Here is a 16455-nt window from a genome sequence, read left to right as displayed (position 1 = left end):
CTCTGAGGCCATCCCAACACCAACATTCCATAGGTTTCCGTCCCCCAACACCCACCCCCAAGCTCTTTCCTCCATTTTCTCTCCCTCTCCCCCAGCTCTTTACATCCCGAGTCCAACTCCTTCACTGAGCCTTCTTCTGGCACTTTGGCTCCCAGGCCCCTCCTTCCAATCTGCTCAGCTCCCCTGGGCCAGCCCCTCTCTCCTTTCCTTTCCCCTTTCACCTCCTCTCCTCTTCCCCCCACCATGATTTCCCCCAATAGCCTTTCTTCTCTTGTCCCTTCATGCCTCTCCTCATTGCCCAGAAAGACCATGTCCTATCTGGGTGTCTCCGGGGACTGAGCCTCAAGGGAGTCAGAAGGGACGATGAAGAGGACGGTGAAAGGCAAAGAGGGCCAGATTGCTCTCGGGGAGAAAAGGGGAGTTAAAATCAGGTGCAAGGTGTGTGGGGGGAAGTGGAGCAAGGAAAAGAGCCTAGAGAGCATTGCACAGAGAGGACCCCAGCTGGGACAGAGGTTAGCCAGGGACACTCTGCTGGGCAAGGGAGAGGAAAGGAATGAAGAAGAGTGTTGGAAGAGGCCGCTCCTGGGAACTGGATGAAGAGAAAGTAGAGACATGAAGAAGATAAAGGTGAACTAGGAAAAAAGGGGGAAGGAGAGTAGAAAAGGTGTGGAAGGACTGAAAGTGATAAGGGGGAACAAAGATTGGGAAGCAAGGATGGACAGATGTAGAACAATGATGGGGAGGCAGAGATGAGTGCAGAAATAGGAGGCCATGAGGGCATAGATGGGAAGTGAAGATACATGAAAGATGTATCATGAAATGCATGAAAGATGAGGGCAGAAAAAAAATGGAGTTAAAAAAAAATGAGAGGGGATGGATGAACAGAAATGGAAGTGATGGGAATACAGAAATTAGAGGCAACAAGGTACAGAGTGAGAACTGGTGAAGGCACAGTGATGGGAGTCAAGATAAAAGGTGATGGAAGCATGGAGATGTCAGAGTACCAAGATGGGAGGTGATAGGGGTTCAGAGGTGGGAAGTGATGGGAGGACAGGTATAGGAGGTGATGAGAATATAGGGATGGGAAGTAATGGACGTACAGAAACGGTGAGCGTTGGAGGGATGAGATGGGGACCGAAGATGAAAGGTGATGAAGTACATGGATGGGAAGTGATGGAGGTACAGAGATGGGAGGTGATGAGTTGCACCATATGGGAGGTGAAAGAGGTACAGAAACGGTGGTGCCCTATGGAAAGTGACAGCAAGGTACAGAGATGGGAGGTGATGTGGAGTACAGAGAAGGGAAGTGGACTAAAATGGGAGGTGATGGGGGTCTCTGGGATGGTAGGTAACAGGAGCTTTGAGATGAAATGTGAAGGAGAGACTGAGATGGGAAATGATGGAGTCTGACATGGAATAAAATGTGAAGAGGGACAGACACGGGAGGTAGTGGGGAGGGCAGAGATCGGAAGTTATGGAGATGCAATAATGGGAAGTGATGGAGGTACACATAATATGGAAGACAGAGATGGAAGGTGGCAGGTACAGAGATGGGAAGAGATGGCATCCAGAGAACCTTAGAGGTCTAAGGTATGAGGTGATGAAGGGACTGGGCTGGGAGGGCCAGCAAACCCACAAAGGGCAGAAACCAGAAGTGATAGAGGTCAGAAATGGAAGGTGATGGAGTCTGAGAGGGAAGAGGAAGTAGGTTTTGAGATGGAAGGTTATGGGAGGGGGCGCTGAGATAAGAGGTGATAGTCAGTGTAAAGTGATAGAGGACTGACTCGGAGGTGATGGGGAGACTGGGATAGGGGAACAGAAATTCAAACAGTGGGAGGTGGGAGATGCTGAGGATCAGAGGTGGAGGTAGGGCAGAAATGAAGAGGTGTGGAGAGGAGAAACCAGAGATTCAGGGAATGAGGCTGGGAGAATAATGGGACAGTGGAGCGAGTTGATTGCTTGGGAGGTGGTGGAAGGACAGTAATAGGGGAAAGACAGGACAAAGACGGGACAGTTGCTAGAGGAACAGAAGTAAAATAGAGACAGATATGAAGAGGTGAAAGAGGCAGAGACGGAACACGTCTGAGCCAGAGGTGATAGATGGGACAGAGGTGAGAGGTTGGTGGGGGACAAAGATAAGGAAATAATGGGTACAGAGATGATGGACCAGCAGTGGGAAGGCGATGGTGAGGCAGAGGTGGAGGTAAGCCAGATGGAGAAATGATAAGGGGCAGAGATGGAGGGGGTGAAGAGCAAGAGAAACGGAAGGGAGAGCTGGGCAGAGAGGATGAAAGGACAGATGGGGAGGTGGTGAGGGGACCTAAACAGGAGGGTGATAACAAACCAGAGATAGGGATTCGGAGGTAAAGGTGAGGCGAGGAATGAAAGTGATGAAGACAGAGATGAAGGTGATAAAGGGACGGGGTGGGGGGACTGTGATGGAGAGGCGAGGGTGGGGCTGAGATGCTGGGAACCGAAGATGGTAGGTGAGGGGGCGCGGGCCCGCAGAGCCGAAGGGCCGGGCCTCGGCGCTCACGGGCTGGGGTGCGGCCCGCGGGGGCCAGGGCCGCGCACACGGGAGGCCCCGGGGGCCAGCCGGCCGGCCGGCCGGTATCAGCAGCGCCACTTACCGTGCCCGCCGCGGGTGAGGAAGGGCATGCGGTTGATGGCGATGGGCACGGTGCCGTGCTTGCTGTGGAAGTGGTGGACGTGGTGGGTGGTGCTGAGGCTGGAGGAGACCCGGGCCCCCTCGGCCGCCCCCAGCAGCAGCAGCAGCAGTAGCGGCAGCAGAGGTGACGGCGGCGGCGGCAGGGGCCCGGCCAGGGCGGGGGGGCGGCGCGGGCACCCCCCCGGCCCGCTCCCCCCGGGGGGCATTTCGGCCCGAGGGCGGCCACCTCACAGTCCCATGGCCGGGGGCAGGGACGCGGGGTTGCGTAGCCCCGCGAAGCCCCCCTCCGGCTCCGAGCCCCGGGAGGGGGGTAGGGGTGAAGAGAAGGAAAACCAGAACCCAAGCCTCGGTCCAGAGCCAACGAAATCAACTGGATCCCGCCGGGAAATCCGGGGTCTGCGGAGTGGCAACGCCAAGGTCCAGGACGCCTGGGTCCATCGCGAGGAGCTAAGGGTCTCCCCGCATCCCGGCGGGGTCGGAGAGGCGCAGAGGGCCGTCAGAAACCCGGGGGAGCGCCCGGGGGAGGGGGCATGGTGCCGGGTAGAGAGGTAGGGGAGGCGCGGGGGCCAAGCAGGGAGGGGAGAGCGGGGGAAATCCTGCAGAAAAACCGAGCCGGAGAGGAGGGGGACTGGAGGAGAGAAGCGGGAGACCGACGGAGGCTAGGGCCGCTGCCGCTGCCGCCCGACGGAGACAGGGGAGGGGAGGGAGGGGCCGGGGGAGGGGGGGGCGGGAGAAGAGGGAAGGGAAGCAAATCCGGGTGAGGGGGGAATGAAGGGAGAGAAGAGGAGGGGAGGGGGAGAGGAGAGGAGGGGAGCGGGGCTGAGCAGAGGAAAGGCGCGAGCCTGCTAGATTCCGGCGGAGAGATGGAGGCAGCGGAGTGTTGCTGCAGAGGCTGAGAGGGCTGGAAGGGAGAGGGAGGGAGGAAAGGAGCGGAGTGGAGAGGGGAGGCGAGGGGAGGGGGAGCGCGGGAGAAGAAGGGGGCAGGGCGGAGGGACCCGGGCGGCTCCCGATCTGCGGGCGGCGCTGGGCAGCTCCGCCGCGCGGCTCCCGGCTAGCCCGCTCGGCGCTCGCCTCTCCTCTGCGCGAGCCCCGCCCCTCCCCCGCGCCCTGGCGCGCGCTCCCCTCCCGCCCCCTCCGGAGAAGGGGCCCTGCTGAATAATTGAACAGGACTGAGGCTAGCAGAAGAGGCCGCTCTCTCCCTCCCCCCACACCTGGACGAACCCCAGGAGTGCTCGCTGGTCCAATGCGCAGAGATGTGGACACCGCCACCTCTGCACGCACGCCTCGGAACACACGTGCGCGCTAGGATGTGGATGGGCTCGGGTATGGAGACACCCACGTGCCCATACAGGCATCAGTGTGCGCGCACGCACACATAGGCTCAGATACATACATGCAGACATGTGCTCATAGACATTGGCACACGAACTCACACTCAGCCGAGCGTGTACACATGCTCACGGAGGCAATACATGCACACACACATACATGTTTGGTCACAGGTAATGAATTAACAGCCAACGTACACACAGACAGCTCCCTCCAGCTCACCCTCCAAAAACAGGGTCACCCATACGCATACAGACAACGCACCCAGAGGCTCAAAGGTACTCCAGAGTAAGACATGTCACACACACACACACACAGTCCCTCGCCACCTCTCCAAAAGGGTGCTCCCCTCCCCCCCCCACACCCTCCTGGACTCCTCCAATCCTTCCTCTGCACTTCCCCTGCCCCTCCCGCTGCCTCAACCTCTCCCTGTGGGGAGGGGGGTTTCCAGGATACTTATCCACTGAGTGGCCCACTTGTGACAAAACCCTTCCTGGGCCACTTATGTCCAGCTGAGGAAGTCACTTCTCCTTCTAGGGGCCCCTCCACTGAGATCTGCCCCCTCCCAGACTTTGGGACACCTCTGGGAAGCACGTGTCACAGGCCAAGAGGTAAGTGCAGGGAGGCTTTCTTCCCTTCATCTGGATGCCACCTCTGCATGGGGCCGGGGGGGGGGCGGGGGGGGAGATGCTGAAGGTAGAGAGGGAGGGAGGTAGAGATGGGACCTGGAGGGAGGCAAAGGAGTGTCATAGAGTGAGAAGGAGAGGTGGTGAAGAAAGGGCAAAAGGAAGGGGGTGCGAAAGGGGAGGGAGGGGCTGGCTCCTGCTTATTGATTCTGAATTCCGTTTTGGAGCAAAAACTGCTACCAGGAGCCCCGCAAGTTCTGCACCCAGGCCCTGGGTGCAGTCAGAACCTGGGACAGCTCCTCTGCTGCAGTTGCCACCTCCCCAGCCCTGCTAGATGCCAGGGCCCCATTTGGCCCCCAGCCCTTCAGAAGGGAAGAAAGGGGTCCTCAGAGGCACCCGGGAGGAAGTTTCCAGGTGGTGCGTGGCCCCATGAGGGAGGAGAGATTGCAGGCTGGGGAGCAGGGCTGGGGCCCCCAAAACCTTGTCCTCCTGCCCTCTCATCCCGTGCACACTCTTGGCCCTGGCGCTGAGGTAGAGACTGACATACCTCTGAGCAGGCAGAAAATATATGGTCCCGGAGGGAGGGAGGGAGGGAGGGAGGAGCCGGTGGCAAGAGGAGAGGAAGGGAAACCGCCTAGAGGCCAATCAATACCAGTGAGTGGGAAGTGGAGAGCTGGAGGGGGTGACGCTGGGGATCGAGGGGGAGACACAGAGGGTAAAAAAGAAGGGAGAGACAGAGGTGTGCAAGAGATCAATAGAGGCCACGGAGCAAGTGGAGAGATGAGAAGCACACAGAGGGGCAGAGATGGGGAAGAAGTGACTGCCCTGGCGAGCCAGAGACAGGCTCTAGGAGACTGAGCTGCCAAGGGGAGCTGTCCTGACCTCAGCCCTGGGACTTCAGGCCCTGCCAGGAAGCATGCCTCCTTCCAGCTTCCTTCCTCTCTCATTTCATATTCTCTTTTTCATTCTCTCTCCGCTTTCCTCTCTCCCATCCTGGAGATGACTTCTCTCCCTCTGATCTCTCTCCTGCCTTCCCAGGGCAGACTCCTGAGCCTCACAGAGGTACCTTCAGCCCCAGGTGTAATGCCCATATCCCAGATGGAGAAACTGAGGCCACACAAGGGGAAAGGATGTCCTGAAGGTCGGACTCCTCCTCATTCCAGTCTCTTTACCACCAGACAGCTCCACACCCCAGGCCCAACCTTCTAAGGACAGCTGGGCCATTCCCACCTGCCTCCCTCTCTTCAGGCACAGGGGCCCTTAGTGCCCAGTGGTGCCTCCAGGGCCTTCACACTTGGGGGTGAAGCAAACAGGCCTCTGGGCCAAGTTCCTGCTTGACAGTTGTGCATCAGTGGATCCTCAAGACCCGCCACAGAGAGACAGCAGGAACGTGAAACAGCCAAGCCTGGAGAAGCGGGAGGAGGCACAGCTTCAAGAGAAAAGCGGGTTGTGGCTTGACCCAACCTTTGGGTCAACCTTTGGGGCCAGAGATCTCAGAGGTAACCCAGGCCCAGGGTTTGGAGGCTCCCAGATTGCAACCACCTTGTCCTTACCTCCATGGCTTTGCTCAGGCTCTGCCACCAGACACACAGACCAGTGATCGGGGACAGTGACACTTCCCAAGACGTGCCCAGCCCCAACTCTCCCTGCCTCCCACCTGCCCCTAGAGAAGTTGCTCCAAGCTCCCTTCCCACCCCTGCTGAAAGATGGATTGACTCCCTAAACCACCATCCCTCTCTACTCTCCCTTCCAGAAAGCTCCATCGTGTGGGAGTGTAATAGTGATGACAGGCAGCAGCTCTTCTTGGTCCTGATGCCCTGCAGCCCGGGCCAGCCATGCCCACCGTCGGCACCGTCTCCACCTCCGCCACCGCCCCCCACCCAGGGACTAAGTGAGCAGCAGGGGCAGCAAACTTTAGGGACACCTAGGTTCTAGCACCCTGTGATTTAGGGCAGGGAACTGCCTCTTACTGAGGCCTCAACGTCCTCAGCACCTAAATCGGATGGTTGGTCTCCATCCTACTGCCTTCTCTGAGGACAAATTAAAAGGGCTTTGCAAGCTGCAAAACACGAAACAATCAGTGGGGAATGTTATTGTTAAACAGCAAAGTTACCACCGTCCCCAGATCACCCGTGCAAAGCTGAGTGAGCTGGAGAGGACGAGGCCCAGCCCCGTCTTTATTCCCCGACAGCCAGGACTGGAGCGCCCCTGAGCTGGCCATTGTCTGGGGGCTGGAAGGTACAGAGAGTGGCAGGTCGGACAAGAAAAATCCTGGGGGACAGGAGGGGATGTGGAGGTACCGAAGGACAGGCCTGCCTGAGAGCACCAGGAAAGCGCTGAGGGAGATTGGTGGGCATTCTTACAAAGTAGAAGAAAAAATCAAGACCCACGCAAGAGCCCAATCCCTGAAACCAGTAGGTTATCTATCCCATAAGAAACTCAGGACTCTGCCCAGATGACCAAGGCTCTGCAGTGTAGCACAGAGGCAAAGGCCCTGACCCCCATTCTCAGCCCAGATCTACCGTTCACTCCTCCAGAAATCCACCCACCCCTCCAGGCCTCAGCGTCCATGTTTGTAAAATGGAGAAGCCCTATCCTCCTTTGTGTGTGTGTCTGTGTGTCTGTGTGTGTCTGGGTGTTTTCCCCAGGCAGCTGACTCTTCATGTCCCTGGTCTCAGCAGGGCTACCCCAAGGAAGACCACTCAAATGACACCTGAAGAGGCTGGGTGCTCCCCAGCCCGCCCCCGGCAAGCACGAGGTTGGCTCTCCCCCACTCTTGCCCCACTGCCCTCCGTCTGCCAAGCTCAACCAGCTGCTGGCCACCAACCACTAGGGACTGGAAACTGCTGCTGAAGCTGCCCTCTCTGGGAAGGGGCCTCAAACAATATGCGAGCTGGCAGCAGATACCCAGCCAGGGAGGAGAAGAACCAGGTGAGGACACTAGGGAGTGTTCTTGTGGCTCCAAGGGACACCCTGCAGCTGGGTGGAAAACCAGGGAACTGCACCACAGCTGGCTTCCAGGGAAGCCAGCTCCAGAGGCCTGCCCTCCTGAGCCGGTCCTCTGGGGCGTGGGCCTACTCTGGGCAGGAAATCCCAGGCTTCCACTGCACGTTTCTGAGGGCACCAGAGGAAAGGGGGTGCAGGTCGACAATTCCCGCCCCCCAACCCTGTGCAACAGTGTGTACGTGTGAGCTACGACCTGTGAGACCATCGCCAGAATCGCATGGGGAGAGCGACAGAGGCTGACGCCCTTGGTGAGGGGTGAAGGGAGCGGTGTCCCACCAGCTCAGAAGGAAGAGGAGAGGCCGTCTATCAACGATTTGCCCCAGACATGCAGGCAGCAGCAGTCCTGCACAGGCCCGAGAGGGGACTCCGGGAGAGGACAGCAGCCAGCAGCTCCCTGGGTCTCTCGTGACGAGAAGGGATGAGAAGGAAGCAAGCAGCACAGCTCTCAGAGACCCTCCCTCCTCCGGAGCATCCCTGGGGCCGGGAACGGGCCAGGATCTCCCCCCAGCACCCCGAACTCTCCCAGTCCTGCACTCACGGTCGTTGCAGACGGGGCCTCCGTAGGAGGTCATGGTGCAGTCGCAGGTGAAGCCATCCCACTGCTGTAGGCAGACACCCTGGTTGGCACAAGACTCTTCGGTGCAGGTGGTGCTGGGGCCTGGAAGAGGCAGGAGGAAGGAACACCCCCTGCTCAGCCAAGCCCCCTCCAGCCTCAGGAGGTATGGAAGCTTCGGGGCCAGGCCAAGAGGTCTTGCTCTCCGTTCTGCTGGGCAGAAAGGGCCAAGAACTGATGGGGGTGGGAGGGGGATGGAGAGGAGCTCAAGGACTGCTAGTCTTGGCCTGGAACTGTGATAAGTAGCCAGGGTGGGAGGCAACAGGGAGGGCAGGGGACCCCCCTGACTCCCCCATACACTGCCCCAGAGTGGCAGCTCCTGCGAGGCCTGAGAGGAAGGCCACTCAGCGGCCCTGGTCTGCCTCTACCGCTGGCCCCCCTGCAGCGTGCAGAGTCACACCTGACTTCTGTGCCCCACACTCACCGTCACAGCCCCTCTCCACCTGCCCGATGCGGTGCAGGGCATCAGCGATGAGGTCGGGGAGGCGCCCGTTGAGGTCCACCGAGGCCAGGCAGCCCTGAAAGCCATCCCGGGAGGCCACCAGTTTGGGGAGGTTGTTGAACATATTCTTGCTCAGACCGCCAATGTACAACTCCCCTGCAAAGGGAGTGGGATCAAAACCTCGGCATCCCGCTCCCCAGGTCCCCATTGCCCTCCCAGGACATCGGCATCCAGCTGTCAGGTCCTGCAGCCCCACAGTGTCCCATCCTGGACTCCAGTTTCCTCTCAGAGATGCAGCAGCCCGCAGATGCCCACCCCCCCCCCTTCTTTCTTCCTTCTCCACTTTGCCATCTGTCTGCTCCCCTCCCAGAGAAGCCCAGATGCCCGGGAAGGGGGGAGCAGCTGGAGGAACCTGCTCCGTGCTCTCTCCCACACATCTGATTCCAGTTCCGGCCTGTAATCAGGGCCTTTCATAGATGTGCAGCCCGATCCCCTCCACCCCCGCTCCTTCCCTTCCGAAGTCTCCCATCCTCAGAACTCCTTCAGGCCTCTGCCAGCCTCTCCCGACTCTGAGTTGTCTCCTGGGGGTTCTAAGCCCAGCACCTTCCAACAACAACTAGGGCTTGGCCTGGGGACTCTGGGTGACACCAGGAAGTTCTCCTCGGGGACACATCACTGCCTGGCCACAAAGACCCTAACTCCCTGGAAATCATGGCTAGCCCACAGCAGAGCTCCAACAAGACATGGGTCAACCCTGCTGCCCTTGCCCTGAACTCAGTGCAATCAATGCAAGACCAGCCCAGACCACCCTGGGTTTGCTGCCACTGAGGATTATCCAAGACACATCGCCCCCTTCTGGCATGAGGGAGAATTGACAGCACTGTGCCATTCGTCGGGCCCTGGATCTGACCAAAGCTTCTGGTTCCAACTCTGCGGCCTGCTCACTTTGTGACCTTGGGCAAACCGTGTAGCTTCTTGAAGCTTCCATTTCTGTCTCTCCAAGAGGGGGATGAATAGTCTCTAAGGACCCTCCCCCAGCTCGGACAGTCCGAGTCTCACTGACACCAGGGGTCCCTAAGGGACTGAGGGCTGCTTTGGGCGTGTGAGGGTCGCTCACATTACCCCAGTGGGCTCTGGAGAAGCCGCAGGCCTTGTCCTCACTCCTGTTCCAAAACCCCAGTCTCTAAGCTCATCCTCCTCTTCCCTCCTCTCTCACCCACCCATTCTGGGGGCAGGCAATGACTGTTTCATTAGCTACTGAAGAGACCCTGGGGAATGTAGGTCCCTGGTATGACGCTGAGCCCACCAGGGAGGCCCTGAGTCCAAACAAGTTCCCAGACCTAGTCCAGCCAATGCCCAAGGGCTATGACCAGGGCAGCCTGTGGGGACCCGGAGATTGTCCCTCCTTCCTCCCCACACCACTGCCCCCTCCTACCCCAGCAGGGAGGCATCTGCCAGGACACTATTCTCTCTCCAGCCCCCAACCAAGGCAGACTTCTCAACCCTGGAGGGCCAAGAGGTCTTCAGAAGGCCCAGCTGCCTACTCCTAGCTCCAGAATGAGGCCACCAAGCTCCCCATGAGACAGACACAACCTGCAACCAGGCTTTCAGTGTTGAGAGGGCAGCCTCGCGGCGGGGGCGAGCAGAACTTTGACGGGAAGGTGTCAGGCCGGACACAGTGGAGAACAGGAAAGAGCGAGGGAAACCATGGGGGTGGGGGCGGGGGAGAATCACGGCTGCAGAGGCCCCAGGCCCCACCTTTGAGATCGAGGTTTCGGGCACCATTGGAGTGCTGAGTGACGGTGCGGGAGTCAACCTGGAGCGTGTGCACATTGCCGGGGTCCCTGGACACCACCACGTCGTGCCACTGGTTGTCATTGACTGGTTTGTCTGAGTTCCCCTTCATCAAGGACGGGCCATTCCCCAGGTCAAACACGTAGTGGATGTACCTGCCCCACAGTAGGGAGGAGACACTGGGTCAAGGTGGGGCCGACGCTGGGAAGGCGGGGAAAGGAGCTACGGCTGCCGCGGGGCTGGGAGCTGTAAGCAGAGGCGGTGGAGAGGGAGACCTCATAGTGGAGGGACCCAAGCCAACGACACGAGGACTCTGGTGTGAGGTCCCATCATGGGCGGATGCGGGCAGGGAAGGCCACAGAGGACCTGGCTCTGGGGGCAGGCTCAGAAGAGAAGCTGGTGCGGGGAGAGATCTGTGAGGGCAGCAGGGTCCTCTGGGGGCAGGGACGGAGCTGCTCTAGGGCGGGGACCTCTCAGGCAAGAGGGACACAGCCCTGTCTTCTGCCTGAGCCAGGACAGCGAATGGAGGACAGATATGACTGGGAAATCCCTGGCAAGGAAGTAATGGGGGGGGGTCACCAGGGTGGAAGACAGGGTGCTGCTTCTCCATCTTGGCTGGTGGGGGGCGGACCTGAACCTTGACCTGTGGTCTGGGGGGATTGGACATCTCAGCCAGTGGCTGGGGGAGCTGCATCTTGGTCATGGTGGCGGCGGGGGGGGGGGATCCACGTCCTTGACAGCGGTGTAGTGCCCAGCACCTCACCCCTTGACCAGCTCGATGACAATGAAGTCATTGCCGTTGCCCGAGTTGAACAGGAGGAGCCCGTCGGGGGCTGTAGTCTTGAACTGGAAGAAGAGGTGCATGGAGGCGTAGGCTTGGAGCGTGGCGAGTGCCAGGTAACTGCTGCGACTCTTGAAGGTGACAGGGTCAGCCACGATGGCACGCAGGCCAAAGCGAGCATTGAGCTCGCAGTAGGTGATGTCGCCGTCCTTGCACTGGTCCATGTAGGGCTGGCCATTGAACACCAGCCCGCTCAGGTGCCCGATGAAGTTGGAGGGCACCACAGAGATGAAACGCCGCTCCGTCATGATGCCCGTCTCAATGTTGTGGAACTCCAGCCGCGTGTGAGCTCCTGCCATCTGTCCTGCTCGGGACAGGAGACAGAGATGGGGACGTGGCTTTGGAGCCCAGATCGTAGGATCATTGGGTCCCCAGGAGCCTCCCCTCCACTCAAGGGCCACATGGGAGAGACATTGGCAAACCCTCGCAGGTAGGTGCTGGCAGCAAGCACAGCTCCTGGGTCTGGGGGAGTTGTGGGACTCTTTAGGCCAGGGCCGACAGGCTTGCGGGGGCAAAGCTGCCTGCGGGGAGTTGAAATGGTCCCTGGGGTCCAGGAGCCCATGATCTATCAATGGCACTGGCAGCTTGCCAGAATGCTGCCCCAGGTAGTGGTCACCAAGAATGGGGCCGCAGACCACCTACCCTCCACGGTCACGTTGTCCACTGACAGCTGCAGGCTCTTGCCACGCCGCACCACCCGCACCGTGTGCCACTCATTGTCGTTGAGCTTGTGCCCCGCAAAGAGCGTCTCGGGGCCTTTACCTGCGGCACCAAGGGGGGAGTGAGCATGGCACCTCCACCCGCTCGCATGTGGCTTCATGTACCACCCTGGGCACACAGAGCCTCACCACTGCACACACCCATGCACACAGGTACACACACCCACACACACAGAGCTTTTACACACCCAGTCATAAACACAGACATGCTCAGTATTGCCACACTTCGCACAACTCCCAAGGGTGCTGTTCGAAAAGAATACGGTGTGAATGGCGCGGTGCCTCTGGAGCTATGCCCTAAGACTCTGCACGCAGAGACTCACACCTGCACCAACATACTCCTCCCCACATCTCCTAAGGACCTTCCGTCGTCAGTGTGTGTAGCCAGCAGCTAAAGTCCCAGCATATATACATAGGCCTAAAACTTTCAAAAATACTGAGCCTTACCACGCACCCAAATGTGAATGTGCACCCACAGACTCACTGCTGGCAGTGAAAACACACAGACACACAGCTCCCCCATCCAGAGGAATCCAACGTGACCTTTCTGCACATGTCTGGTTAATTCCACACACCCAGACATGCAATCATATACACAGCACATCCAGCCTGGCTGGAGAACAGAATGTTTCTTAGGAATTAGGGCCATTTATTCAGGACCTGGATAAACCACTCCCAAGACATGCAGCTTTAGAATGGTGATGCAGTCCATTTGCAGCACCCCCAGGTTACACCTGGGCCCCCCAGTGCTATTGCCAGAAGGGACAGGGTTCACCACGCATGCGCACACACGTGCCAAACACACACCAGAGCCACGGTACATACACACCCACTCTGCCTGTGGCTGCCATGTTCCTGTGCTCTCTTACGTGACCTCAGGGCACACCATGCAGAAACACTCTGAGACAGAGCATGGAATCCAGGCACACTGGGATGCTCAGAATTGTCCACACCCGCTCCCCATTTCACCCCTGCCGCGAGCCTGTCACCTCTGAAAGAGCCCCCATTTGGCAGAATGTCGCCCCCCACCCCAAACAGGGGCTGTGGGAGGGCTGAGCTTTGAAGCCCTGGCCAAGCTCACCTCCCGCCCTCATCTTCTTTCCTGTGTGCCCCGCCCTCCCCCTTGTGGCCACCTCTGGAGGTGCAGCAGGATGTCCCAGCCCCTCTCCGGCTCCCTCCGGCCATCCTGCTGTAGGCGCGCCACCGAGCCTTTGCCCCACCCTCCAGAGGATGTGAGGTGACCTGAAGTTTCTGGGCCTATCTTCTCAGACCCTCCACCAGCTGCCCCTGGGTCAGCTTCCTCGGGCTCATCCTGCCCCCCACGACCGTACCACCCTCACCCCCACCACTCCAGCTCCCCTCTCCACACCCACTGCCCAAGCCCCACACAAGCTAGCCATGAAGCCTTCTCCTCCCCCCACCATCCCTCCCCAAATCCCAGAGTCCAGAATCCCAGGCCCCTTGGGGCTCTGCAGAAGAAGAGGGAAGCCACTTACTGGGTGCGCAGCCGACGCGCAGGCAGTCTGGGGGGGCCATGGGGCGGGCAGAGGGGGAGGGGAGACAAAAAGGCAGAACAAGTTTTTTTGTTTGTTTTTTTTTTTTTACATCCTTCACAGGGAGGGGTGTCTGCGGGCGGGGGTTCCCCCCAGGGCCACTTTCTGGGGACCACGCGTGCTGAGGTGCCTTCTCCCCCTCCTCAGTTGGACCCCTCTCCCTCCTTCCCCCAAGAGGGCTCCAACCCTCCCCAGAGCTGGGAGGTGGGGCAGCCAGGTGACGGGAAGAAGGTTTACATCTCCCTTCTTAGAGGGGCCCAGGCCTCTCATGTCTGAGGGAGATGGGCACCTTGGGAATCCCAGTCGTACAGGGGATCAGTGAGGGGGGCTGAGGGCTTGACCAACCCGACATCTCCCCATCTCTGAGAGGGAGACGGGTGGGGAGGGCCAGGGCCCCTGCACCCCCTGCTCTGGGACAACTCCCTGCTCAGAGCCCAGGCTGTGACACATCACCCCGTGTCCTCTGGGCTCTGAGCTAAATGGAGGAGTCTGCCCCAGGGCCCCCTTCCCGTGGCCACACACCTCCCAAAGTCCCAGGGGGCTAGCACCACCCCTACAGGAACCTTCTTGCTACCCTTCCTAACCTGGAGGATGCCAGGCTGTCCTTGGGGACCAGGGTGGTCCTTCACCCTGAAGAGGAACTAGTAGTAATCCATTTTCCTAGGGAAGGGCCAGGGGCTCACAGGTGAAGACGCCGAGGCCCCCAATGTATGACTCCTGAGGACTTCAGGGACAAGAAGTTACCATAAGCAAAGTCTCCGGCCCCCTCCCCAGCCCCAGCATTTCTATCCTGCAACTCCAGGCTCGGAGGGCCCCATGTGCTCAGAAAGCACTGTCTACACAGAGCTGCAGCCCTGAGCCCCGGGGCCTCTGGCCACACCCCTGGTGGGATACATTACCCACCCCATGTGAGTCAGCCAGCCTTGCCGAGGAAATAGAGCACTAGAGTCCTGTGCAATTGGGGCTTAGGGCCCTTTGGACGCCTGTCCTGCTCCATCAGACCCAGACAGCTTGGGGCTGCAGAAGGTCCTGCAGGAAGAGGCAGAAACGCTGGGTCCTAATCTCATCATGTGACTGCGGGCAAACCTCTTCTCTCCGAGCCTCAGCTCCCCTCCCTGTGAGCTGAGGGGCTTGAACAAGAGGATCCTAAGCTGGGAGAAAGAAAAGGTGTCCACTGGGCTGGCCCTTGCCTCTCAGACAGGGGCAAGTTCCAGGCCTCTGTTAACAGCAATATCCTGCCATCCTGTGGCTCCTCCCGGAACAGGCCCTGCCCACAAGGCCCAGGAGGCAAAGAGGGGTGGGGGCACCTGGCATCCCCTGGGCCCTGAAGGTTCCTGCAGCGGAGGTGAAAGATTCCCCTGTGGCTCTGGGGGCATGGGCCCCTCGGGCAGTACAGCTGAGCCCCACACGCGTTGTCAACCGCAGCAGAAGAGTGGGGGGGAGCAGCCGGGACCTTGAGCCACAGCCTGGCACGGAGGGAGAGGCAGAGGGAGGTCAAGGGGCAGATACAGGGGCAAGTCAGAAGTCATAGGGAGAGGAAGGAAGTGGAGAGGATGCAGAGAGAAAAGGGGAAGAAAGGGCGAGCAGAGGGAGGGAGGAGCTGGACAGAGGGGGAAGGGGAGGATGTCGAGGTGAGGGCAGGGGTGCCAGGCCTGGAGTCAGGTCACGGGGGCTCTCTCAGGGCCAGCAGAGTCTTCACCAATGAAGGGTCCAAAAAAGAAAAAAGGGGGCTGGAAAGGCAGGCCGATCCCCTGTTGGAGAAGAGACCTAGAGACGAGCACAGTTCTTCCCCTCCCCAGCAGGGGAGCACCAGGAAGGGGGGGGGTCCATCTGTCCAGAGAAGAGGTGTCAGCTCCAGGCCCACCCCCTTGCAGTGACCCCACCCACAGGAGCCCCTACTCCAGTGGGGCTTGAGGGGAGCCAACTCCCCTTGAAGATGGGCCCCCAGGAAGCAGCCAGCACCATCCCAGGGGAAAGCCAGGAATTGCGAGTAAGTGGGAGAAACTGCCCTCTGGTGCCCACACCCACCCAGAGTGCAGCTCAGGGAGCTTTAACTGCTAACCTGTTGACTAGTAACCTACGCCTCAAGTTCAGCAAATGGACAGAAGCGATTGGTCTGCAGAGACCCACCAAGGTCCTGGCAGGACATGGAGACCAGGGTGATGGTATGAATGTGTGATATGACTGGTGGGAAAAAGTCATCTGCATGGAAAGGGGCTCAGGAAAAGAAGCCAGGCTTCTCTTTCTGCAACCCACCTGCCCCCACCCAGGCCCCGAGGACTGGAGGTGGGGGAGAGAGAACGAAGGCTCCAATGCAAGGAGCCTCAGGAGCCCGCTGGCTGGAGTCTTGGAGGTGACACCGCAGAGTGGCAGCATGCACTCTGGCGCAGCCCTCGTTCACAGCCATCTCCCCAGCAGCCTAGCCTCAGAAGGAGCTCAAGACCTACTGAACAGCCCCCCATGGGAACAAGGCACCGTCCCATGGTCCCAGAGATTAAAGGGCTTTGGAATGTAATGTGCATTTAGCCTGGCTTACAACACAAATGAGAGTCAGGCTTGCTCTGTACAGCTCTAGAGGGCAGAACTAGGTCCACAAGTAGGAATCTCAGAAAGGGGAGCTGCCACCATGGAAGAAGAACCCAGTGATGAGAAGCACTGAGGTGGCCATCTCAGAGATGGGACGCTCCTGACACGGAAGGCCTCTGAACAGAGGTGGAGAGCCTCCCGTTGGTGGGGGCAGGCACAGAGGATGCACCCACGGGGGCGGGGCTGAAGGAGGTGCCTTCTGAGGGCCCCTCCAACTTGGAGATTCTTCAGTTACAATGTGCCGTTCATGTCATCCTCACTAGGAACTGGGATTGCCG

General features: G+C 59.4%; 1 protein-coding gene across 14 annotated transcripts in view; it reads right to left on the bottom strand.

Annotated features, from left to right (window-relative positions):
• NRXN2 (neurexin 2) overlaps window positions 1–16455 on the bottom strand; it is a 99542-nt gene that overhangs the window by 33780 nt on the left and 49307 nt on the right. For 6 of the 14 annotated variants that reach the window (XM_060102825.1, XM_060102827.1, XM_060102828.1 and 3 more), the window contains 6 exons: window positions 13535–13561; window positions 11962–12081; window positions 11242–11623; window positions 10443–10633; window positions 8667–8840; window positions 8168–8287 (listed from right to left, as the gene is read on the bottom strand). In XM_060102825.1, coding sequence (XP_059958808.1) covers window positions 8168–8287; window positions 8667–8840; window positions 10443–10633; window positions 11242–11623; window positions 11962–12081; window positions 13535–13561 — 1014 coding nt within the window. Of the gene's footprint in view, window positions 1–2630; window positions 2875–8167; window positions 8288–8666; window positions 8841–10442; window positions 10634–11241; window positions 11624–11961; window positions 12082–13534; window positions 13562–16455 lie in introns of those variants that run through there. The other 8 variants (XM_060102836.1, XM_060102834.1, XM_060102838.1 and 5 more) reach the window with 4 other exon arrangements.

Source organism: Mesoplodon densirostris, chromosome 7, assembly GCF_025265405.1.
Source record: "Mesoplodon densirostris isolate mMesDen1 chromosome 7, mMesDen1 primary haplotype, whole genome shotgun sequence".
Lineage (NCBI taxonomy): Eukaryota > Metazoa > Chordata > Mammalia > Artiodactyla > Ziphiidae > Mesoplodon > Mesoplodon densirostris.
Note: the sequence above shows the minus strand (reverse complement) of the source record. Positions and strands in the feature narration are given on the sequence as shown.